The following is a 24,596-nucleotide window of genomic DNA, read 5'->3' as shown; positions in this document are numbered from 1 at the left end:
GATTTATAAATATAATTAAAGATAGGTACGAAATGCTACATGATGAACAGCATGCCGAATAATAAACCACCAGATACCATTAAACATTTCAATTTGCCTAAGCTCCAGGATGCTAAAAATCTAAAATTATTTAAAGATCAACATATTTTTTTATTTTTACTCCAAATTATTTTTTAAAATTATTTCCAAATTTTTTAACCCGCCCGCCCGCATGCCCATTCTCGAAAAAATTTTTCCCCGCCCATCCGCCTGCCCACTTAGATGGGCGGGCGGGCCGAAACCCCGCCCAATGCAGACCTCTAATAAGGAGAGCCAAATTTTGTTTCTTATGCATTTAAAAGTGAATTGTAATTAAAAAAAGTATAATAAATAAATTATACTTTCAGTCATTTCTTACAATTTACTTATATTTTACCTTAATATATCATATTTTAAGCTGTTTATTCACAAATCTTATTTTTAAAATGATGATCCTAGTTTTATTTCAGGAATTTTTTAAAGCTTAGATAAAGTGGGGAGGGGGGGGGGTGGTTTAAGATCTTCTGAAATAATTACCCTTGGTCCAACAAAAATCATAATATGGCCCTACATTTGTAAAAAATTAAATAATGATTGATATTCAATATTTATTTATATAAAGTATATTTTACAAATAAATTTAAAAAATATGATTATTTTTCGAAAAAGAAATTAAAAAACAAAAAAAGGGAGTCAGGTTAGTCCTAGATTAATCAATTTCTTTTAATTTAAATAAAATTTTAACTGGGATTTTTTTTTATATAATTATATAATTTTTTAAGGTTGCATTAAAAGTATGAATATTATATTATGTAAAATCAATATAAATATAAGAAAAAATGTATACACACGTAATGATTGATTATCCGCGATATATGAAAAGGATATTATTTTTACAATTTTTTTATCATTAAGATATTGTTCCAAAAAATGACAAAATATAATAGTTCGCTAAAGTTTGTGGAGTTTAGGTTTTTGATTTTATATCATATTTTTAAATTTATTAAACAACGCAAAAAATTGTTATCCCAAAGAATAAAATTAAATCATGACAATAAAAGTCAATAAATATCGAAATCGATAAAAAATGAAAATGAGTCATTCTATCATATTAAATAATGGACATTCCAGAACACGATTTTTGCAGAGTTAATTTTATCCGAATAGCAGATAATCTTGATTTAGGGTTTGAACTCCAAGATTCTTTAATAATTTCTAAAAACGGTAATATTTTCTATAAATAAAATGTAAATATTAATATTAGTATTTAGTAATATTATAAGAAATAAATTATATTAGATGGGGCTTTAAAGATGAAACTATAATAAATAATAGTTTAAGAATTTGGAACTTAAAAATAGAAATTACATTCTTCAATATAATACTAATTTTTTAAAATATTTAATAATAAATAATAGGAAATCGTAAAATTAAATATAAAATAAAATTACTGTTAACCGCGAGTTTAAATCAATGAAAATGATCATTAAGTTCATATGAAGAAAGGGTTTAAGCAATATTAGATGCTAATTAGTGATATATTATTACATGAAGGTAACCCTAAGCAAAATCTTCAAAAATGATCACTTTAAAGTTGTCTATTTAAGAATTAAATAATTGGTTTAAAAATCAATTTTAAGTTATATAAGTGTAATAGAATGGAGGCAATCATCTTTAAATTTTTTGCTCTTTATATAAATCAGAGTATTAATTTTTTACTTCACTCTTATACCAATTAAATTGTAATGATGGTCTAAGATTTTTATCAACCACTATTGTTTTCATATCGTCCAACGAAGGGTTTTGGGAAACGAATTCATGATACGGCAACTCATGAAAGCAATCTTAAAAAATAAATAATTTTAGTTGTAAATACAAAAAATAGTTATTTATTATTGCTTTAGAAATTACTTAATTTAAATGGTGGATTAGGGTAAAAAGGATTATAACAAGATATTATTTCCCATAAAACTAAAGCAAAAGAATAGACATCGGACATTTTGAAGGATTCAAAGTTTAATCTATCCAGAGTTTCACTTAAAATTTCAGGTGACATATATCTGTGAGTTCCAACTTTTAATTTAATGCTGGAATAATCTTCATCATCTGTGATAGCTAAGCCTAAATCGGAAATACAACAGTTAATAGAACAATATGTCTTATCATTATTATTGGATTTATTTAAATTTGAATCCTTAGTATAGTTAATACAATGGTCACTCTGGTACTTATTACGAGGTATTGGTGTTAAATTTATAGTTGCATTAAGGTTACCGCAAATACTTTTTATTAAAATATTTTTGCTTTTAATATCTCTATGGCATATTGTTGGTTTTGGATCAGCACCAAAGATATTAGAGTGTAGGTAGGACAAGCCCTTACTTGCAGTATAAGCTATCATGTAAATTTGATTTAAGCTCAAACCGAACATACTATTTTTTGGACATCTTAAAAAATCATATAAAGATTGATTATCATAGTAATCGAATACTATACAATAGTAGTATCGACTAATATCCGCGCCTATATATCTCAATATATTGTTATTTCTTGACGAAGCTGACTTATATATTTTAAGTTCTCTCTCCCAGGAGGATGAGGCGCCTGGCATATAGCATTTTATGGCGACGTTGTCATTTTGATATTTTCCTTTCCAAAGCTCTGTTTGTGGATTTTTTTCTGTTTTAATTAAAAATTATTGATTTAAACATGATAAATTATACCAATCAAACTTTCAAACGTTAACTCGTTTACCAATGTCTTTTGTTGATAGTAGTATGAATAGTTAGAGGGAAAATTTTCCTATTAAAATTAGTTTCAAATATAGTCTTTTATAAAATTTTACACCTCATGTTCATGGCTCTCAATGTCTAATTTTGTTTTTTTAGACTGCCGAAACAGTTTACATTTGGGAAGTTGATTCATATTAACTAAGCTATTAACTTTTTCTATGCATTTGTATATAGCCCAATAGGTCAAAAAAATAATCAAAGGGATGACCAAAATTAATATATAAATAATGTGGGGATATATTGAAAATGTTTTTGAAAATTTGTCATTTATGGTGGAATGATTTTCAAATGTTGCCATTGAAGGATCGGCTATAATTGTGAATAAATTAAATTTAATATTGAAAGAATATGCGGGAAGGAAATAATTAAAATTACTAATAATCGTAAAATTGTCTATAGATGTTATATCAGTTAAAATGGAATCAATTTGATTGCAAAAGTTAGAGTCACAGCATACAGTCTTTACCTCTTTGAAGGAATATGAACAACCTTCGACCATACCAGATTTAAGACATCCTCTTTGAACTCGGGAGCCAAATAAGCTTGTAAAACACTAGTTAAAATTTATATCATTCTTTATAAAATGAACTAACTAAATTATCTGTCACACAATATTGCATTTTACACGGTTCACAAAAGCATTTAATTCTAGAGGAGTTCTTGTGAAAAAATTAGACAAAATATATATAAGTTAATTTAATGTTTATCATAACAAGTGAGACCAGGGCTAGTCGGCGCAATTTTTCTCAAAATAATTATATTTCCAAAAATAATGATCGTATAATAATTTGCAAAACACCAATTATACCTTAAACACTTGCCTATAATTATACACTATTGTATTTTCTAAATATTTAATAAATTCTTTTCCAAAAATGTTTTAGTAAAAGTCATTTTGAACCTAGTAGCCCCTAACTGATTAGTCGGAGCATATATGAGGCTAGCAGAATCAAGTGGTTTATTAGGCTTCATATGAGACAAAATAATATTCTATCAAATAAAATAGCAATCTTTTAATACCTTTTTAACAAATTTTTTTTATTTTTAGCTTTCACCTTTTCTGGTGATATGCTCCTTCAATATATCTCTCCACCTTTACTCATGCTATCTATTTTTCTGATCTCTTTCATTTGGATCTCCCACCGGAGTATCGCTATTAAGGCAAAGTATCTTGAACTCACACTGAAGTATCAATATCGACAGATATCCCACCGGAGTATTCCTCACACCGAAGTATCAAATCGACAGATATCCCACCGGAGTATCAATCCCAATGGATCTCCCACCGGAGTATCAATCCCGATGGATCTCCCACCGGAGTATTGTTATCAAGTCCATTGTAGCTTGGGAGACATTGAGCTTGAACTGCCCCGAGATCATCATTATCCTAGCGCTGGCCAAGAAATCGTTATCATCCTTTAATGACCCACGAGATCAGCTGGCAGTCTTATTTGGTTTATTGGACAAGTTTCCTAGCACCCGGCTGTCCAAGCCTTAGGTGACCGGGGTATTTCTCACTCAGAAATTGTTCATATCATATGTCTATACACATCCGTCATCGAAGAAAAACCCGAAAATTGAACCTGTAACCTTCGGTTTCCAAGCATATATCATACACCACTGGGCCACCCCAGCGACACCTGTTTAACAGATAAACCATAAAAAATCTCAATACATGACCATTTTATTTTCCTCCTTATCATCAAATACTTTTCTTGACTTATCATGGGCATAGTGCCAGCTATTATATATTATTTTCCTCCTTATCATCAAATACTTTTCTTGACTTATCATGGGCATAGTGCCAGCTATTATATATTTTTTTATAATGTCTTAAAAAATTTGTAATAATAAATAATAAATTCACTCAAAATTTATCTAATTCTTTATTTAAATATATAATATCATACAATCTTTTTATCAGTCCAAAATATCCTACTAAAATGTTCATATCTAATAAAATGTAATAATTTGTATCATATAATATTGTCGATTACATTAGATATAAACGAAAAGAAATATTTGTTTGCTAGATAGATATAATTCATTTTAAATAATATATCTCATTATCAGGCTAATATTTATATATGGTAAATAAAATGTTCATATCAAATTTTCAATATAATTATAATTTAATCAAAATGTCAATTATATATATCTCAATATATACTTAATTATCACAAATATATATTATAATATATATAATATAATATGTATTAATGAAGATTTTAGTTTGCAAGATATTTATTTAGTCTGATATTATATTAAAATAATGTATTATGAAAAATTACATAATAAATTTCCATAATAATTATCATTTTATATATTAAATTTATAAATATTTATTTCCTGTAATTAATGAAACCTTTCTAGATGACATATCCTTTTCATACAAAATTTTTTCTATTGGGAATCTGGGTATATATTTGCATACTATAATAATATTATAAAAATTGATTGATTGGGCCGACAAGCCATGATTCTACTAACCCCAATAGTGAAATATTACTAATAAGATTTTAACATATATATAGGCATTGCATATCAATCTGAAACTTTCCCAAATATTAAAATAGATTTTTAACTTTTATATACTGTCCATTTTGTCATGTTTAAACCTTTAATTTTTTAATACAACCTAATAATGGCAAGTGAAAATATTGTAATTTTCACGTCAAAAACATATCATAACAAATAAAAATTTAAATTAGCTAAATGTTATAAATTATTTTCGTCCCCAAATATGGATTATAGAATTCCATTTTAGATCAAAATTTTGATTTGTAATCGTTACAGCTTTTAAAATAAAATCCGCAAGCACCTTGAGCTGGCTGGCCCTGGTCTTCCCTGTTAATAAATATAATAACGGTGGGGGTCCGAAGCAACTGCTTCTAAAAATTTGAATGGGGGTAATTTTTTAAATTTATTTAATTCTTTTAATGTTTTACTATGCCCATCCATAACCAAGTGATTTCTTTCTGGTTTATGATATCGGACTCGACCTCGTGATTCCATATACATATTAAATAAAATAATAAATGGGGGGTCTTATTACATTTTAATAAATTTTGGTTGATGTTTAACAAATTAGGTTGATTTCTTGTCATAAAAGTATTTTTCCAATTTCAAAATATGCCTAAAAATATTAACCAAAAAAAATACAAATGCTTACTTAATAATTGCACATGGCATAATATAAGAGATGATAAATTCTTACTACCTCATATACTGCCAAGACTTCTTATTACCATGAAAGATTCATTTCTTAATAATTTAACCATTTTATCTAAACAATTAAATAATGATGATTTATAAATTTTTTCGCTTTCTCTTCCTCTAAAAATTATTAATTTAAAAATAATATTTATTTTTTAACATTTAATTTATATTAAAAACCATTTTTTCGAGTATTTAATGATTTAAAGCATAAAAGTAATACAAATTAAATACCTCTAAAAAATAAATTTTCTGGTGCCAGCCAGGCAGGCGGCAAAAAAATATAATTTAATTGTTTCTAAAAAAAAGATTCCGAATCCCCTTAAATATTTTTTTTAAAATTTTTTTTGACCTTTTAATTATATGGTGCCAGCAGCAAAAAAGGGAAGAAAAAGTAATTATATTATTTTATTTTTTTTCATAAGGATTCGGAATTTTTTTTTCATGGGGATTCGGGAATATTTTTTGAATATTTTTTTTTAAAATATTTTCGAATCCCCACTTTGGGATTCCGAATCCCACATTACGTACTTTATTTTTTTATTTTTTTCTTCTTTTTTTCTTTCTTTTTTTCTCTTTTATCTTTAGCTTTCACCTTTTCTGCTGGTAAGCTCTTTCAATATATCTCTCCACTTTATGTTATTCATACTATCTCTTTTATCTAATTTATACTTCTTCATATTGGCTCTAACTTCATGGCCCCATTGAAGTTTTGGCCTTCCTCTTTTACGTTTGCCCCTTACTTCCAAACTCTCAACCTTATTTCCTATGTAGTTCATAGGCCTTCTCATTGTATGCCCATACCACCTAGTCTGTTTACCATTATCTTAGTCTTAATGGGCACTTCGCACCTTATCTTTTCTTGTTACCCCAGCAATCATTCTCGCCATTCTCATCTCCATAGTTTGTAGGCTTCTCTCGTCTGATTCTTTGGTTTGCCATGTTTCCGAACTATATAGAATAGTTGAATTTTTCTTTTCAATTTGTGTGGGATTCTTTTGTCAAAGAGCACTCCAAATAAAGATCTCCACTTTAACCACCCTTGACTAATTTTACGTTTGTTTGTATAGTGGGGCCCAAATATTTGCAGCTTTCAATTGCCGATATCTGCCATTCATTTATATCAATGCTCTCTGTTTCATCTCCTCCTATCACCATATACTCCGTCTTTTTTCTATTTACTTTTAGTCCGTGCTTTTCTAGGATATTTATCCAGCTCACTAATCTTTCTTTCATTTCATCCTTGTTCGACAAGTATCAAAATATGATCTGCAAATATCATATTCCACGGGATTGTTTGTGGTATAGACTGTGCTAATACATCTATTACTGTTATGAAGAGAAGTGAGCTGAGAGCCGACCCTTAATGAACTCCCTTGGCTATTGTGAAGCCTGTTGAAGTACCAGTTGTGCTACGGACCATTGTTGTATGGCCCATATACATATCCTGTATTACTCTTATATATTTTTCGGGAATTTTTTTGTAGCGTAGCGCCCACCAGATAAGTTTTCTTGGGATTCTATCGAAGGCCTTTTCTAGATTGAGAAAGACCATGTGAAACTTTTTGTTCTTTTCCCTGTATTTTTCGCTCATTTGCCTAATTGTTGATCTTCCAGGCATAAAGCCAAACTGAGTCTCTCCTATTTCGAAAATGTCTCTTAACCTTTTTTCTATTATTTTTTCGTAGAGTTTAAGACAGTGTGACATTAGTTTTATGCCCCTGTAATTATGACAATTGTGTGGATCCCCTTTATTTTTGAAGATTGGAACTAGATAGCTCTGCCTCCATTCTCATTTCCCAGTATTTTATTGTATGTATTCCATCATCTCCTAGTGCTTTAAGGCTTTCTATTAGAATCTAGAATTCTTTTCTCGCTGTTTGGCTAATCTGTATATTTTATTTTCCCTTCTTTGGTATGTAGTTCTTCATACATGTTATCGTATGCCATAGCTTTGGTCTTAGCCACCGCCTTTGTAGCTATTTTCTTGGATTTTTTGTAATTTGTCTTGTCATCTGGGTTTTTGGCTCCTGTATAGTGGTTTGTACCTCTTCATTCCACCACCATAGTTCTTTGTATGATTTGTTGCCTCCCCTTGTCAAGCCTAGTGTCAATTTGGATCTGGATGAAAGGTCTGTCCACATTTTTTCAGACTTGTGAGGAATCTATTGTTTCAATGTTTGCATTGATTGCAAATGCATCTGTCATTGTTCTTAATTTACCCCATTTGATGCATGGTTCAAGTTTTATCTTATTTTGAGTGGATTTATTTGAGATCTGTAAATCCATGACTAGTAGCTTGTATTGCGCGGCGATATCTTTTCCTAGGATGACTTTGCAGTCTATTACAACTTTTAATCTTCCTCAAGAGATTAGCATGCATCTATCTGTGTTTTCCTTGTACCACTTTCATATGTTATTAAATGACTTTTTTTTCCTATAGTAGGTGTTGGTTAAAGCTAGGTCGAAGGCTTGCGCAAATTTAAGTCTCCTTCATCATTTCTTTCTCAATATCCAAAACCACCATGATGCCTTTTGTAGCTGTCTCTTGTTTTTCCCACATGCGCATTCAAGTCTCCACCTATTATCACTAGGTTATCCTTAGAGATTTCTATTACAGCTTTATCAAGGATAACTCTAAAGTCATCTTTCTCTTCTTCCTTGCAGAAAGGATGTGTAGTATTGATTGACAAATGCAGACTTTTATCTTCATTAGTCTATCAGAGATCCTGCTGACATCTATTACTGAGGTGGTTAGATCTTGACTGAGGATGATGCCGACACCGTTTCTATTGCTAACAATTTTATTATAGTACAATTTATACCCATCTCCAATCATTAAAGTCTTCTGACCTTTCCATTTCGTCTCTTGTATACACGCTATATCAACTTTTCTCTTGTTCAACATTGATGCCAATTCTCTCGTCTTACCTTTAAGTGTACCATTCAAACTTGCTAACCTTGTTTTCTTTGCTTTGACCTTTATTTTACTTTTCGCAGGATGGAGGTCTACACCCTGCGCGTCGCTTGGAGGGAACGCCCTAGCTTTCACATTTATATTTTCATTTGTGTCCTTCATTTTTGTTTATTGGACAAGTATCCTTAGCACCCGGCTGTCCAAGCCTGTCGGTGACCGGGGTGTCATCTCTAAGCTCCGAAATTCATCTTACCATATGTCTTTACACATCAGTCATCGAAGAAAAACCCGGAAATTTTTACTTTCCTTACCAGGATCGAACCTGGGACCTTCTGTTTCCAAGCCTACATCATAACCCACTAGGCCACCCAGGTGATAATTATATACTTTATTTTCTAAACTTTTTAAAAAAATTCATAAATTTTATTTAATATTAAATGTTCAAAATGTATATAGTAATATATGTAAACCGGGCGGAATTATTATAAGACTTGTTTTGAGGAAAACCATAGATACCTGCAACGCTAATTGATAAATTTCTTTATAAAAATTGGAATTTAGTTTAGTTACTATTCAAAAGTCTAGGGGTGGAATTTTCAGGACAGCTAGAACCGAAGAAAATATTGCAGCTTTTAAAAAGCACTCTATATCTCATGAAAGTAGTGTTGTAAACGAATGCGTTCAAAATGAACGTGTTCGTGAACGAAGTTCGTTCAAAATAACCGCGTTGGTGAACGAAGTTCGTTTTTTTGAAAAAAATGATGAACGGCGTTCCTTTTATTTTTGACGAACTTTGAAAGTGAACGCGTTACTTTTTTATGATGAACGCGTTCGAATTTAATGTTCGTTCAATTTTAAAAATACTTTTTATTTTTATTCATTTGAAAAATTTATTATTTCCGAATTTTTTTAAAAAATGTATTATTTATATTTTTTAATCAGCTGTGTATTTCCTTTTCACATTTCAAATTTTTTAACACATAGTTTATTAACTTGAATATTATTGTTTATATTTTAATTTAATAGATTAGCATAAGCATGGATATTATTATTTAATCCTCATCACCTGATTCTGAAAATCCAAAATCAGATGAATTATCATTACTATATCCAAATATGATAAATGTTTTACATTGACATCCTATATTGAAGGAACTAATCCAATACTTACCAAGTGTAAAATGTGGTCAAAGAGTATTATATTGTCAAAATCTTCAGGTTCCAATTTAAAACGACATTTGATTTTAATATTAATTATTTAATTTTATGATATAACTAAGTTAAATCATTAAATTTGAAGAAATAATGCATTTGGGATATTTGACCCCAACAATAACGATAGTTATTTTAAAATTAAAAAAATTAGTGGCCTTAAATATGGTCAACCATTGATAGACGCCGTATTGAATGGGATTAATAAAAGGTATTAAACCTATCACTCTCAATTAATTACATATATTTTATTTTTTTAAAGATTTGAACATATATATAAGGATCAATATGTTCTTTCTGCACATCCAGCATTTAAACTTCAATGGCCATAGATAAAACTTCCACAGAACGAACCTATTAAAAATAAACTCATAGCGTTATTGAAAAAAATGCTTTGAAAACCCTAGAGAACTGTTAATTTCGAGATATCTTTTTTTTGTCGAGAGTAGAGAATGGATTGGAGGAGGATAACTTATCTCAATTTTTTGCAAATAACAAAACAATATGTTTTTAATTAATTCTCCACGTTAAACGAGCTGTCTATTAAGTATAATACCGCAATCCTCTTATGTACCCCTCTAGAGCGCGTTTTTAGGCTAATGCCGTATTAACTGCTAAGTGTTCCTGTCTATCAGATAATATTTTGAAAGCACTTGTTATCAAAATTTAATAAGAAAATTTTTTTATAAATAAAAATATCTTTTTATTCGCTATCCCCCCTTCTCCTAGTGACACAACTGATAATAATATTATGATAAAAATTTTGTCATGGTATCTATATTATTTTTTAACATGGCCAAAATATATTGCATTAAAAAATGTAAGTTTATTTATATTAAATTAAATTTAAAAAAAATTTATCATAAAATTTTGAACGGTTTTATGAACGTGAACGCGTTCCTTTTTTTTGAACATGAACTTGAACGTATACGCGTTCGATTTCGATTTTTTTAGAAATGTTTACAGCATTACATGAAAGCAAACCTTACCCATAAATTGCAAAGAGTTGTGGGGAGACTTGTAAGAATTTCGTATATAAATATTTAAAGAATTATGAAGGATAAAGTTGTAAAATCCTTCAAAGGCTTGAAAACTCAGACACCCCCGGATGTTTGAGATAGTAAAAGGTTTGAACGATTTCAAGTTTTATATAAAATTCATAAAAATATGATATAGACGCTTTTTCAATAAGAAAAAGATTTTTTTTATAAGTGCCTTCATGTTACGTGCAAAAAATATATTTAGCGTTTATTCAGGAAAATAAAAAGATCCAGTATCTATTCCAAACATTCATTTAAAAAATATTTAACTGCCCAATTTCCTAACCTATATCACGATTTCTTGTAAATTAACCTAAATATTTTCTATTTTTTTAACTGAAATTGCTTAAGTCATTCCCTTTTAGCAATCTTTTTAAAAAGCATAATTTTTTGTGCCAATCGGCATATAATCAATTTAAGGTAAAACTAATTAATAAATGTGTTTATGAAAGGATTTGTTTTCTTTAATGATCTTAAACCCCAAAAATTTGAGAAGATTCTAATTTAAAAACGCCTTCCAAGATTCATTTTTAAAAATGCCTATCTTTCGAGAATTTAGTTTCTTGTATTTTGTTGCTAAAATAATAAGGATTTTAGTAGTAAAATTTCTTTTTTAAAAAGAACGTTTGTTTTTTCCCGTAAAAATGGTTTTTATTTCTAGAATTATATCCAAATTAAAAAGAGTTTTGAGAAAATTTACTATATTACAGCATATAATTATACTGAGAAAACTTAAAAGACCTCCCTGTGTACCTTTCTCAAAAGGAATTATATACACACTAAATTTGTGATCAAGTAATGTCAAATTCGGGAAAATTTTCACGGCGTCTGATGAAAGATTTTGAGTATCGAGTGGTTCAAAAAATTTCGCATTTTTATAACCCTAAAACGCGCCACTCGATTTTTAAAATGAAGTTTCGTATTTTATTAAAGAATGTTTGGAACTTAATATTAAAATTTTATGGAACTGTTTTTTATAAAATTGAGATCAAAAGTGCTAAAATTTAACAAAAAATAACACAATACCCTCATATTTCTTTTAAAAATCAGCTCGTTAAATATTTTTTAGAGTCTTGAGTTATTTATTGTCAAATATTAGTATATTTGATCACAGTTTTCTAAAAAATAACTTGACTAAATTAAGAAAATTAAGAATATTAAGTTTCATACACCATTTTATAAACTCCGTAAGTTCATAAAAAAAATCAATTACCACCTTTTAATATAAAGATTACGAAACGTGTTATTATTTTTGACACACCTAATATATGCTACCACTGTCAATGTGCATAATCAGGTAATATATGTAATATCTTATAGGAATGTCTGAAATTTATAGAGTATATTTTACACAGGGTGAAATACTTTTACATATATATTCAAATTTAAAAATGTGCCAAATAAATGATTTTAAGTTTAGTGAAATAATTTGCTAAACGCGTTTTTAAATTTGAAGATCTGATTTTCCTGAAAATATATCCCAGTACTAAAAATAAATAAGTAAGCAAAAATATTTTTTTTACTTATCCTATAAATTTTAAAAATTCGATCATAAACTTTTGAGTATTAATAGTTTATATACTAAAATTATAAGAAATGATTGAATAACAGGAGGTAATACCTACATCTTGATCACCCCGAAAATATATTTCACCCCCTTTAATATTCCAAAGCCCGTCAACATAGCAGGTTTGATTCACTCAACAAATATATTTTATATTAGCAGGCACTTTTGCAGTTACCCCCCCCCCCCTTCAGCCAAATTAAGATATAATTACCACATAAACAAAAAATTATATTCAAAATCATAATTCGCATACAAAATGAAATCGAAATCAAAATTAGCAAAATAGGATATCCAAAGTAGAAAAAAAGAAATAAAAATCCCCCTTTATATTATATCTTTGCCTAATATATTGTCGCTAAGTTAAATTAAATTTCCAAAGTAATCCTAGCAAGTTTTACTTAAAAAATTACCTCCTAACCTGCTTAGATTAAATAGTATGTGTTATTGGAGTAGAGAGGTCTTCAACGGAAAGCCTAAGTCGGAAGAATCTTCATTAAAGGAAAACCATGTACACCCCAGAGTAAATTTGTCATAAGACAAAATTTAGAAACTCCACATTTACATCTCCCTAATTATTTTTTGAAATGATTTTGCAATCAGAAGTAGTTTTCAGACACATAATTTTCTATACACGTCATAAATATTTTCAAATCAAAGTTTAATTGAATCATGTGACAATTTTGTTTAACACTAAGCTTATTTTAAAAAAATGGAAAACTGGGAGATTTTTTAAAATAGGGAATTAAATTTTTTGATTACTTTGAATATAAATTTAGTTTTAAAAAAGTTGAAATTAGATCCATAGACAAAAAGATGATGTACTAATTCAAAATTAATTCACAAGAATGAGAATTTAAATATTGGTGGTTCTGTAATAAAGATTGATTATATTAGTGACGATTTTGCCTGTATTGGTATATAGTTTAATCTGGGACCATGTCGGTAAAACATATTTTAATCTATGAGTGAGATATGTAAATTGGAATTGGAGGACGCTGGGGATGTATAGCAGGTGGGATAAAAAGGTATAAGTTTACAAATTTTTATCATTAGGGCGAATTGTGATTGATCAAAAACAATTTTTTAGCCATTTTCCTTAACTTTTTTATTTATTATTTTTTTGTTTTGAGGTAAAATTAATAATTCAAATTTTAATAAATTTATAGGATATTCTAGCTTATATAGAAAAAAAAATGCTAGAGTAATTTAAGCTAACTCACTATCCCTGGGACTATATGGCAAGGAGTAAAATGGGAAATTTGTGAAGCAAAATTTTTCTAGGGCAACACCATACAATATATTATAAGAGGTTTTCTGCTTACGGAATCTACCTATTAAACCTTGATATTTTTACCGATTATATTTGAAATGATTCTTTTGGAGATGACCATTTTTGATGACGTTATTCCTAGTGATACCCAAGAGATTGATGTAAATCTCGGAACAGTTATTGGGGGCATAGATAAGCTAGTTAAAAAAATTTGAACATCTAGCGAGCAAATAAATTTAAAATTTTATGGGAAGGAAAAAATTAATGTTCAAATTTTGGAAATTAAGAAGCCCAAATGGGTAAAAATAAAAAAAAGTTAGTAGGAAAGGGAAGATTTTGGATAATAAGTTTCCTCGATATCGCGCAAATAAAAGTTTGAAGCCAAGCTCGTGTTTTTATGTTACCTATTCCTTTTTCAAGAAAATTATTTCTTTTTTATAAATTTAAAGGAACAAAAATCAATATTTTTATTTTGACATTATATTATAATGAAAAAATTTAATATAATAATTAACAATATTCAAATTGTTTATATCAATAAAACATTTTATCATTAAAACCTTTCAATAAAATATTTCATCAACTAATTTTTGATAAAAAATTGTCTAACCTTAATCGCTAAATATGAAATATGGAATAAGTTATTCAAAATATTTCAATTACAAAAATTATAAAAGATTTTTTCTTCTTTCTCTAGCATCGTTTTTTAAATATAAAATAAAATTTAACTAATCATAAATTTATCTAGTTATTTATTTTGATTTTTTTTAGCCTAATTAATATTACTTCAAACGTAATTGTTATATATAAAATCTTAGATCGGCCCAAAAATGTATAATTATATATCTTTAAATATAAGTGTAATATAAGTATAATATAAGATAATAGCTTTTGCTAATTCTCCCCTATCTATTAAATATTTTACATGAAGGCTGATATCAATAAATTTAGGTATTGAAATTGATTCCTTATTTAATACCAATAATTACTAACGATGAATATCCATAATTCAAGTGTACTTACATAAATTATAATTAAATAGTCCGAATATATGATATTAAATAAATCACAAGAATACAAACCCCAACAAGGGCGTCAACCCCCATATATCATTCAAAAAATGGGTAAAAATCTAAAAGTCAATTTATCAATAAGTTCGTACCTACTTCTTAATAACTTAATTCATAATTAATCTTTGTAAATATATAATTTTAACAAAAATTAGTTACCAAATTATTTACCATAGTTAGAATATATTAAGATTTTATTATTTTAGATATTAAGTATAATTACGCGAAAGATTTACGTTTAGAATTTTTGTAAAAAAATTACAATTTAATTTGTAAAATATTTATTATAATACAAAAGATAATAGTAAAAATATATTTAATTTGCATATTAAGTTCGTGCCAATTTTTTTTTTTTACTAGCCGTTTGTGGCGCGCCATTCTTAAAATAATGCCAGGTCTTTAAACTTAGATTTTCTTTAGGTCAAACTGAAATAAATATTATATAAAATAAGGCCCGGTAAACAAGAATTTAAGCGAGATGGAGGAGGAATTTAAAAAGACTCATATTAGGGCCATAATTACTTGTATAAACTGTTTAAGGATGATAATCATACTAGTTTAATATAAATTTTTCTATAAAAATTTAGATGAATAAGTTGTTATAAATGATAATTTTTTGTTATTCGCGAATTTTTAATTACAAATAACTTTTTTTTGCATACAAATTTTAAAATTCAAATAATTTCTGTTAGAGGAAGATGTCAGAAATGTTTTTGGAAGAGCTGGGCCTTAGATCCACTCCCTCCCCCCTTGTATGATGTTCTGAAATTATTTTATACAAAAACGTGTTTAATGAATTCCATACAAGTATACTACATTGGTCAAATGAATATGATGATTCATAAAACATGTTTTTGGTGCATTCATCCCATTATTAATATATCTAATATATTTAAAAAAAAATATATATAATATAACCTTGAATATGAATTATATCAAGTTAGTTTTAATAACAATATTAGCTTAGCAGTAAATAGGAGGAAGAAAAAAATATTTGGATAAATTTAGGAATAAGATAATAAAAAAAGGGAAGGGGAAGATTACAAAAAAGAAAAGAGATCACTTAAAGTTAAAATTAATAAAGGAAAATGTTTTAATTGAAAAAAGTTTTATTCAAAAAAATAAGTTTTAATCGAAAAAAAGAAAAGCTTTAATCGAAAAAAGATAAGGTTTAATAAAATAAGAAGGAAGAAGAGGAAATTCAACACGAAAACAATTCAATCATTAGAGGAAAATTTCCTTATAAAAAAAGGAAATAATTATTCGGTTTATTAATTTTTATACATTTTTGAATATTAAGAATAATTTTATAATTTCATTTAACATAGGAATATAGTTTGAAACTAATTATATATTTTTTGTTTTTCATTACTTTTCATCATTTTTCTCATTATTAAACCCCCTCCGCTCTTGTTCATATTTTTTTTATCAAAATTTCTTTAAATTAAAGAATGCAAGCCACTTAAAAATGATTGTCTTTATTTTCATTTTTAAATTATTAAATTTTTGTACATAAATGGATATTTTACACATTTTTATAATACTAAGCATCAGGCGCGTACGCAGCGGGGAGGAGCAGGGGGACAAATCCCCCCCCCCCCCCAAAGCCAAAAAATGCAGATGCCGGATATATTTAATATTATTGTTTATATTAATTATATTTGTTAATATTTATTCCTATCTCATATTAAATATTAAATTACATTTATTATCACATTTATCTACTAAGTTATTTTATCAATTAATTTCGATTTTAAGTTTTCCGGCGTAATATTTACTTATTATTTTCAAATTTTAGTGGCGTAACATTTATCTACCATTTTCAAATTTATAGTCAAATAATAATTATTTATGAAACTTCTTGTCCATCAGGGAAAAAGAAATTGCAATCTTGTCCAACGAGATAGAGTCTCTGCCATCAAGCAGTAACAGCTTTTAAGGAGTTAGAAGAGCCAATTATTTGCTATTACTGAAATATCACAATGGCCTGAAAGAAATATTTCCTCAGAAGGGAGAAAATTATTGGATTCAATGCTTATTCCAAATTTTATTTCTCATTAGAATGTATTATTTAATTATACAATTATTTTAAGTATTACTTTTCAAAAACATGACATTGACTTGATTAAGAAGATGAGAATAGCGGAGAGCATTTTATCAGAACTCAAGGAAATTAGGGCTAATGTTGATGAAGAATTTCATATTTTATTTAATATTTGTCTCCCTCGACTTGTAACAAGGCAGGCTCATCGTTAAAACATTAATATAGGATCAGTAGAAGAGTATATCTTAAATACAGATACATTTATAACCCAAATAAATGAATTTTTAATTCATCCTGCAGCACTTACTAATCTGCAAATATTACTTCCACAAAAGCCTTCCCAATCTTTTTCAGATGGTGATAGAAAAAAAAATATTTGTTAGATTTTTATTATGAAGATGTTAAAGTATCTTATGATGCCTTACTAGCTGAATAACTATGTTTATAAGATTAACTATGGTTGATATAGTCCCAGCTATGGATGCTCTGCATTATTTCAAACATATTTTAGATTAAATTCCCAATGTATTTAAAAGGTTTATAAACTCTTCCCATTAGTAAACTAAGGAGAGAACATTCTCTTTTTTTAAGAAGAATAACAGAGGCCTGCAGAAGTACCATTTGCAGGGCACGGCCCGGATTTTTTTAAAAGATTTTTTACGGCACGGCCTGGGTTTTTTTTAAAAATTTTCAGGCCCGGCCCGGCTTTTTTTAAAAAAATTTTTAGGCCCGACTCGGCTTTTTTTAAAATAAAATTTTCAGGCCCGGCCTTGATTTTTTAAAAATAAATTATACTTATTTTTGATTTTTATAGCTAATAATAACGATTTCAAATATAAGCTCTTTTAAAAAATACAGCCCGGATTGGGTGTTTTTTAAAAATAATTCAAGCCGGCTTGGGTGTTTTTTTAAAAAAATTTTGGGCCGGGCCCGGGTATATGTAAAAAAATTAAAATACTGTACGGCTTGGGGGCCGGGCCTGCAAGTCTCTGAAAAACATACCAAGAAGTACAACATCTGAAAGTAGATTGAAAGGTTTGGATGTGAATATTCATAGGCATTCGACGACAAGCAAGGATGAGATAATTGAAAAATTAGCTCAATCACAACGAAGATTGAATTTTACATTGTAAATATATAACATACAAAATGCAATTATTCCTAAGAAACTTTTTGTATAAAGGCTCAAAAAATTCAAATTTCTATTTTGGGTCATTTAAGTGATTCTTTACATATAATTTTTTTATAATTCACATTAATTTAAAATTGTGTATTAGAAATAGTTATTAGTCCTAATAAATTTATGCTTGATATTTTTAAAAAACAATAATATTTCTTAAAAAATTTTATTATCCCCCCCCCCCCCCCCAGACCAAATTCCTGCGTACGCGCCTGCTAAGCATAATATAAAAGTAACTAAGATAATTGTCATAATAGTCACTTTTAACTTTTTCGATCTTTAAGTGAATAGGTAGAAATAAGTTATATCAGTCATGATTATCGTTTTATGTCACCTTCTGAGTTATATTATTGTCAATATCTCATCCTCTCACCTTTCCATGCAAATCAAATCCAACATGTTTTCATGTTTTCATATTTTTAACCTTTATTAACTTCTTCCGACGACAATATCTCAGTTGTCGGAATTTTGGTAAATGTTGAAATTTTATGAAGCATATTTTCTTAAAATATTTACTTAAATGATTTTAAATAACAAATAAAAGTTAAATTTTTTTAACCCACCCATCCATTGTTCAAATTTTTTTAACCCCCCCCCCCCTCTCCTTTTCTCCGAATTTATATATTTTATATTTCTAAAAAAGATTAAATATGTTAGCTGATCCATAAAATTGTAAATCAAAAGTTTAAAAGAAACATTGAGAAAGAACCAAATAAATGTATTCAAGGATTTATTTTATTTACAAATTCATTTTCATTTTCAAAATCAATAATTATAAAAATCTCGATTACTGGATACGCTGTATATACACATTCATATAGTTTACTCATAATATCAAGAATAAGTGCTTATTTTGTATATTCGCCGGAATATACATACAACACAAAGACCGCAAAGAAGGGTTATCACACTATGCATTTTCTTTACAAATGATTATGCTTTAAGTTTAGATAAATTATTTATTTATAGAAAATTCCTTGATGCAGCAAATAAATTATTGTTTAAAATTTTGATGAAGTAATTGCTAACAATGCAGATAAGATATAAGGTGTCAAAAATTCTGAATTGCTTCTAATAACTAAAGAATTGATATAATAAACTTAAAATATAAAATTTCAAAAATTCGAGATTTATATAGTAATATTTTTAATTAAAAACAAATTCCTTATATTTTATATTTTTTCCACTCATATGAGCTTTTGTTTGAGCGAATAGATTGACCTTTAACAACGATATTGTTGGTTAATCGGAAGCATACATAAGGCAAAAAGAGGCATTTATGTAAAAATCGAAAGAAATAACCACAAAGAAAACCATATTTTTACTTTTTCCAAGACCGTTTTCCACAGCACACCAAATGTAACGATGTTATCTCTAGTGTACTTAAATCGTTGGGTATCCCATTTATACTCAAATTTTTTTTTACATATTTGAAATCAATAGGACTTCCAGGCAGTATGTCCTCAATTTCTTTGTAAGGGTTTATCTCCTGAGTTAGGAGTTCCCCTAAATTAAATCAACTGCTCCATTCAATCTTAAGATGTCCATGCACCTACCTAATCTCGCAAGATACAAATAGTTATCGATTTATTTTACTTATTCTTAATGCTTACTCTACTCTAACCTCTACAATAAGGAAAAGCAAATTTTTTTTCAAAGAATTAATGAGACGCGTAAAAAGAAACTCATCTCCTTTTTTTACGACATTGTTCCAGCAATTACTATCTTAAATCTATCTCTTCGATCGAATAATTTCCTTAATCCTAACCACTTACATTGCTTTCTTCCCCCCTACACTCCTTTCTTCTTTCCTAATTTTTCTAAAATTTTTAAAATTTTTATATTTTTATTATTCCAAATTTTTTATTTTATTTATATTCAACATTATTATTTCTTTAATAAAATTATTTAATAATTGAAAAACACAATTGGCTTCCAGTCAGGTTGTGACACTGTTAAGCCATATGCTTGTGTCAAATATAATTTATGCGTAAACTCCAAGGGAAGACAAGGTAATGATTATTACCCAATAATATTTTTAGGTAAAGCAAAAAAAGCGCTTAAAATAATTACAAAATTCTAATTTTGTAACGCATTTAAATAATTAAAAGACACCTTGAAGTTCGAATTTTGCAACTTTTATTTAAATTCTTTCACATAATAAAAATATTTTGAATTATTTTGTTCATTAATAATTAAATTAATTAATTTTGAAACTTCTTACCATTCTTATGAATGTGATCTCGTTAAAATTAAGTCAAAATTTCCTGAGAAATGACTTCCTTCCATCTAATAAAGTCTAAGTAATTGGTCAAATCTATTTATATATCGATTAATATTCAATCCTTTGTTTTTCATTTATCCATAAATAGTTAGATTTGTTTTTAAAATCCCTGGTGATTTGGCTGTATAAAGTAATATCTAAGATTTCATTCATTATCTTCAATTTTTTATTGTCCTTAAATTTGATTCGATTAAATTTTAACGTGAGAATAGCAGATATGATGAGTTTAATTGGAACCTTTCAAAAATCCATAGGTGATAAACTTTTAAACATTTTTATATCAGAATTGTAAGATGATAATTGTAATAATCCTGTTTATTTATTATTCATCAATTTTCCTTATTATTATTCGTACTTCTAATAACGAATAATTTTTTGAGTCTATACTATGATATGAAATAAGCGAGATTATATGATTTTTATAATCTAATATAAGGAAAAATTCTATCGTAAAAGAACAAGAAACAACCTTTTTCTCCTATATGTCTAGATTAATTTGATATCAAATTGATTCCATGAACAAATTACCTATATAAAATATTTAACAAATAAATGTGCATATAATTATATCATCATTTATATAGATTATAAAATCATCATAAAATATATTATGAAATCATCATATAAATACAATAGAGTATGTGAAATCATCATAATAGAGCATGTGAAATCATCAAATAAATATAATATATTATATATTTGTAATAATGCTTAATGTTAAACAATTCTTTCTAATAAAATTCTAGGCGCAGGTTAATTATATTGAAAATATGCTATAAATATATACGATATTTTAATATATTAGAAACAGAATGAGCCAAATCGATTTCGAGAGATCCGAAAAAAAGCTACAAGCTGCTTTGGATTCGGATTTTAATAATCAGGATAGCTCTCCTCGGACAACGTCTAAAAAAAAATCTTCGTCGATAATGAGTAGTTCAAATTTAGATTTTCCCGACAATGAAAAACATTTTTCGACGACTTCGAGTGACAAAGATTTAAAGAGCTCTGTGACCAAAAAATCTTCCACATCTTCCCAAAGCTCTCAGAGATCGAATCGACAAGAAAGAGAGGTTCCTAGTAGATCAGAAAGAAACGTTAGTAAAAAACAAAGTTTGGATTTATTGGCTAATCTACATCAACCCTCTGCCAGACGTCAAACAGAAGATAGAGATAAAGATATAGTAGATGCACCTCAAATAGAATTTATAAAATGTAATAAATATAATATTTAATGTTGTATACAAACAAATATTAATATATATTTGTATTATTTTAGCTCGGGATCGGCAGGAAGAAATGATACCCAAGGTATAATAAATACGTTTGCTAAGCTGTGATAAAATCAAATATAATAAATATTTATTATTATTTTATAGGGATCAAAAATAAGAAATGATGATCGAATTCTGCAAGAGGATCATGCAAAAGGCGAGAAGCCTAAATTAAGTTCCCGTCCAACGAATAGAGATTTAAATGAAATTTCTAAAAAAGAAACTAAAATTTTTGAAGAGGGACCAAAAATTGAGTCAAAAGAATTGTTAGGATTTTACGGGGATCAAGAAGACGATGAAGAATATCAAAAAATGTTAGAAGAAATTCATCAATGGAAACGAAAGAGAGTTAGGGCTCTCAATGAATGGAAGTCTAGTAGAAGGGATATGTTGAGAGACTGGAAGGAATTTAAAAGTAAAACATTTATGGATAAGTTGCAAAGCCTATGGAAGATAGAACTCAAAAGACATAATGATTCCTTAGACGGAGAAAGGGACCGATTAAAACGAGAATGGGAAAGTATGAAGTCTGATTTTATTGCTTTTGATGAAACAAGGGTCAAGGCTAAGCAAGAAGAACTTTTCGTGAGATGGACACAAGATAGAATAAAGATTATGAAAGATTGGGAGGGCCAAAAAATTGATGCTTTAAAGATATGGAATTACATGAGGGAAGAACGAACTCGGTGTATGGAAGAACACTGGAAAATATTTAAAAAAAATATTATGATGGATTTCGAAAAATCTCTTGAGAAGGCATTGAAAGAATGGGAAAAAGAAAAAATTCTGAGAGAAAACGCAGGTTTATATAATTTATTCATATTTAACTTGATTATCATCAAATGATAAAAACCTGCATGCCTGTCTGCTTTAGGCCAGTTCAATATCCATTTGAATTAATTTTTGAAATTTGGCCTAAAGGGGGGGGGGCAAAAGTATTTAAACCCAGGCCGAAATCTATTTTAAAAAATCACCAACTGGATAGGCGTGTAAAGGAATATCGCAACAAGTCTTTACTAAGTATATTGTTATTTTAAGAAAAAGAAAGATATGAAGCAATGGAAGAAAAGAGAAAAGAGGAATGGGAGGAAGCCAAGACCAAAGCTATATCCGATTGGGAGCTCAGCAAGAGAGAAGTTTTGGAAGAAAACGGCAGAGACAAAGCCGACAAACTGGAGAGGGAAGCTATGACTGATTGGAATAAATTGAAGCAAACTATCGTGAAAAGTTGGAAAGAGGAAATTGGTCAAGTGTTCAAAAAATTTGACGATAAAAAGGATGCGGCTATTGAAACTTTTAAAAAAGATTTCCCCGATACGTTATCGTTGGAGAAGGAATATAGAAAACAGCAGAGAGGTAACCAGCAATATAGCTCCAAAAATGTAGATGATTATGACATCTTAAAAGAAGCCTATCCACCTCGTTCAGATTTTGGAGTGAATAATGGAAATTCGAGACCGGGACGAGAGAATCAATACAAAGATATACTACCAAAAAGCATGCTTAGACCTAATGAAGTTGTATCGGAAAAAAGAATGATGACGGCCAGAATAGATTTACCTGAACATACCAAACAAATTGCCAGCGATAAATCAACCTTTTCAAATTCCGATACCTCAGATTGGGCCGATTCTGAGGCTAAAATAGATAACGTTTTTGACAATAAAATACGTTCAAAGAAAGATCAATCTAATTTGGAAGAAAAGGTTTACGATAAAAGAATAGCAGAACCGAGTTTCAATTCGAGTCAGATTAACAAGAAAACGATTAAATATGAAATAGAAAAAAAATATATTGATGACGAATTTTCTCCCACAGAATCTCCTTAAAGGATAGTCATTAACTCAAAATACAGTGTATATTTTAGCTTAGGATGTAATATTTTTTCATTTGCTTTATTAAAATCATCAGACAAATTATTTAGGGAATATAAAATAGAAATGTTTTTTTTATTAAAGTATTACATAAATAATAATATTCTTTGTAATAAAATGAAAAATTGTTAATTTTACATAATTCTTTAAAAACCTCAGCTAATAGACATATTTATTCTTAAGATTAGGTCATTTATTTCCATTTGTATATATTATCATTAGATATTATTTTAATAATTATAAATATCTTAACAGTTATTAGCCTCTCCCTTAGAATGAGTGGCGTAGCCAAAATTTGACTGTCAGTCGGGTAACCTCTAAAAGAATCTGATTGAAGTATTTTTTATTTTCCTGTAGATATTTTTTTTATTTTGCAATTGGAAGCCTAATTCTAAAATATAAGCCAATATTTCATGTTTTTTAGTGCTTGTGAGGACCTTAACTAGCATAGTAGTTAGCATAAAGAGACTAATTTTTAGCAACACAAATTTTATCAATCTTGAAATTAAAAAGGGACTGAAAGCATTTATTCTAAAATTTAATCAATACTTCGTGCTTAATTGCATGTTATTTTAAAGTTTGGTAGTCAGTATAAAGAGAAAAAAATTTGTTATTAGTAAAAAAAGAAATCATTGCTAAAATTGGCATCATACCAGAATGGAAAACATAGAAGAACTAAAAAAAATATCTTTTTTGCCCTAATATTTGATATAAATTCCCTAATCAGTTTTGCGAACCACAAAAATGAAACCGAGTTATAAACAAAATGAAAACTAAAACTACGCTTTTAGCGTGAATTGAAGGGAGCTTTTGTAACATTAATTCTGAAACCTATTCC

At 28.2% G+C, this 24,596-nt stretch overlaps 2 protein-coding genes across 2 annotated transcripts; one reads left to right on the top strand and one right to left on the bottom strand.

The window, feature by feature from the left end:
• Positions 1 to 1,129: 1,129 nt before the first annotated feature.
• Positions 1,130 to 3,309, bottom strand: LOC135924207 (bone morphogenetic protein receptor type-1A-like). Its single transcript, XM_065459255.1, has 4 exons — positions 3,186 to 3,309; positions 1,930 to 2,697; positions 1,738 to 1,862; positions 1,130 to 1,252 (listed from the first exon to the last, which is right to left on the bottom strand). The coding sequence occupies exons 1-4, from the start codon at positions 3,307 to 3,309 to the stop codon at positions 1,130 to 1,132; spliced, it is 1,140 nt and encodes a 379-aa protein (XP_065315327.1).
• An 18,113-nt stretch (positions 3,310 to 21,422) lies between these two features.
• On the top strand, positions 21,423 to 23,713 carry LOC135924206 (uncharacterized). Its single transcript, XM_065459254.1, has 4 exons — positions 21,423 to 21,825; positions 21,890 to 21,921; positions 21,990 to 22,686; positions 22,923 to 23,713. Exons 1-4 carry the CDS (start codon positions 21,423 to 21,425, stop codon positions 23,711 to 23,713), a joined length of 1,923 nt encoding a protein of 640 aa, XP_065315326.1.
• Positions 23,714 to 24,596: the final 883 nt, after the last annotated feature.

Source organism: Gordionus sp. m RMFG-2023, chromosome 2 (genome assembly GCF_954871325.1).
Source record: "Gordionus sp. m RMFG-2023 chromosome 2, tfGorSpeb1-WG-v2, whole genome shotgun sequence".
NCBI lineage: Eukaryota > Metazoa > Nematomorpha > Gordioida > Chordodea > Parachordodidae > Gordionus > Gordionus sp. m RMFG-2023.
The sequence above is the reverse complement of the archived record's forward strand: the minus strand, read 5'-3'. Positions and strand labels throughout refer to the sequence as shown.

Excerpts from the sequence above, each read along its gene's own strand:
- LOC135924206 (XM_065459254.1), top strand. The coding sequence starts at position 21,423 with ATGAGCCAAATCGATTTCGAGAGATCCGAAAAAAAGCTACAAGCTGCT. Across the intron at positions 21,826-21,889 it reads TCAAATAGAATTTATAAAAT|CTCGGGATCGGCAGGAAGAA; the intron begins GTAATAAATATA and ends GTATTATTTTAG. Across the intron at positions 21,922-21,989 it reads AGGAAGAAATGATACCCAAG|GGATCAAAAATAAGAAATGA; the intron begins GTATAATAAATA and ends ATTATTTTATAG.
- LOC135924207 (XM_065459255.1), bottom strand. The coding sequence starts at position 3,309 with ATGGTCGAAGGTTGTTCATATTCCTTCAAAGAGGTAAAGACTGTATGC. Across the intron at positions 1,863-1,929 it reads TAATCCACCATTTAAATTAA|ATTGCTTTCATGAGTTGCCG; the intron begins GTAATTTCTAAA and ends TTATTTTTTAAG. Across the intron at positions 1,253-1,737 it reads TTAATTGGTATAAGAGTGAA|AAAATATTACCGTTTTTAGA; the intron begins GTAAAAAATTAA and ends TTTTATTTATAG.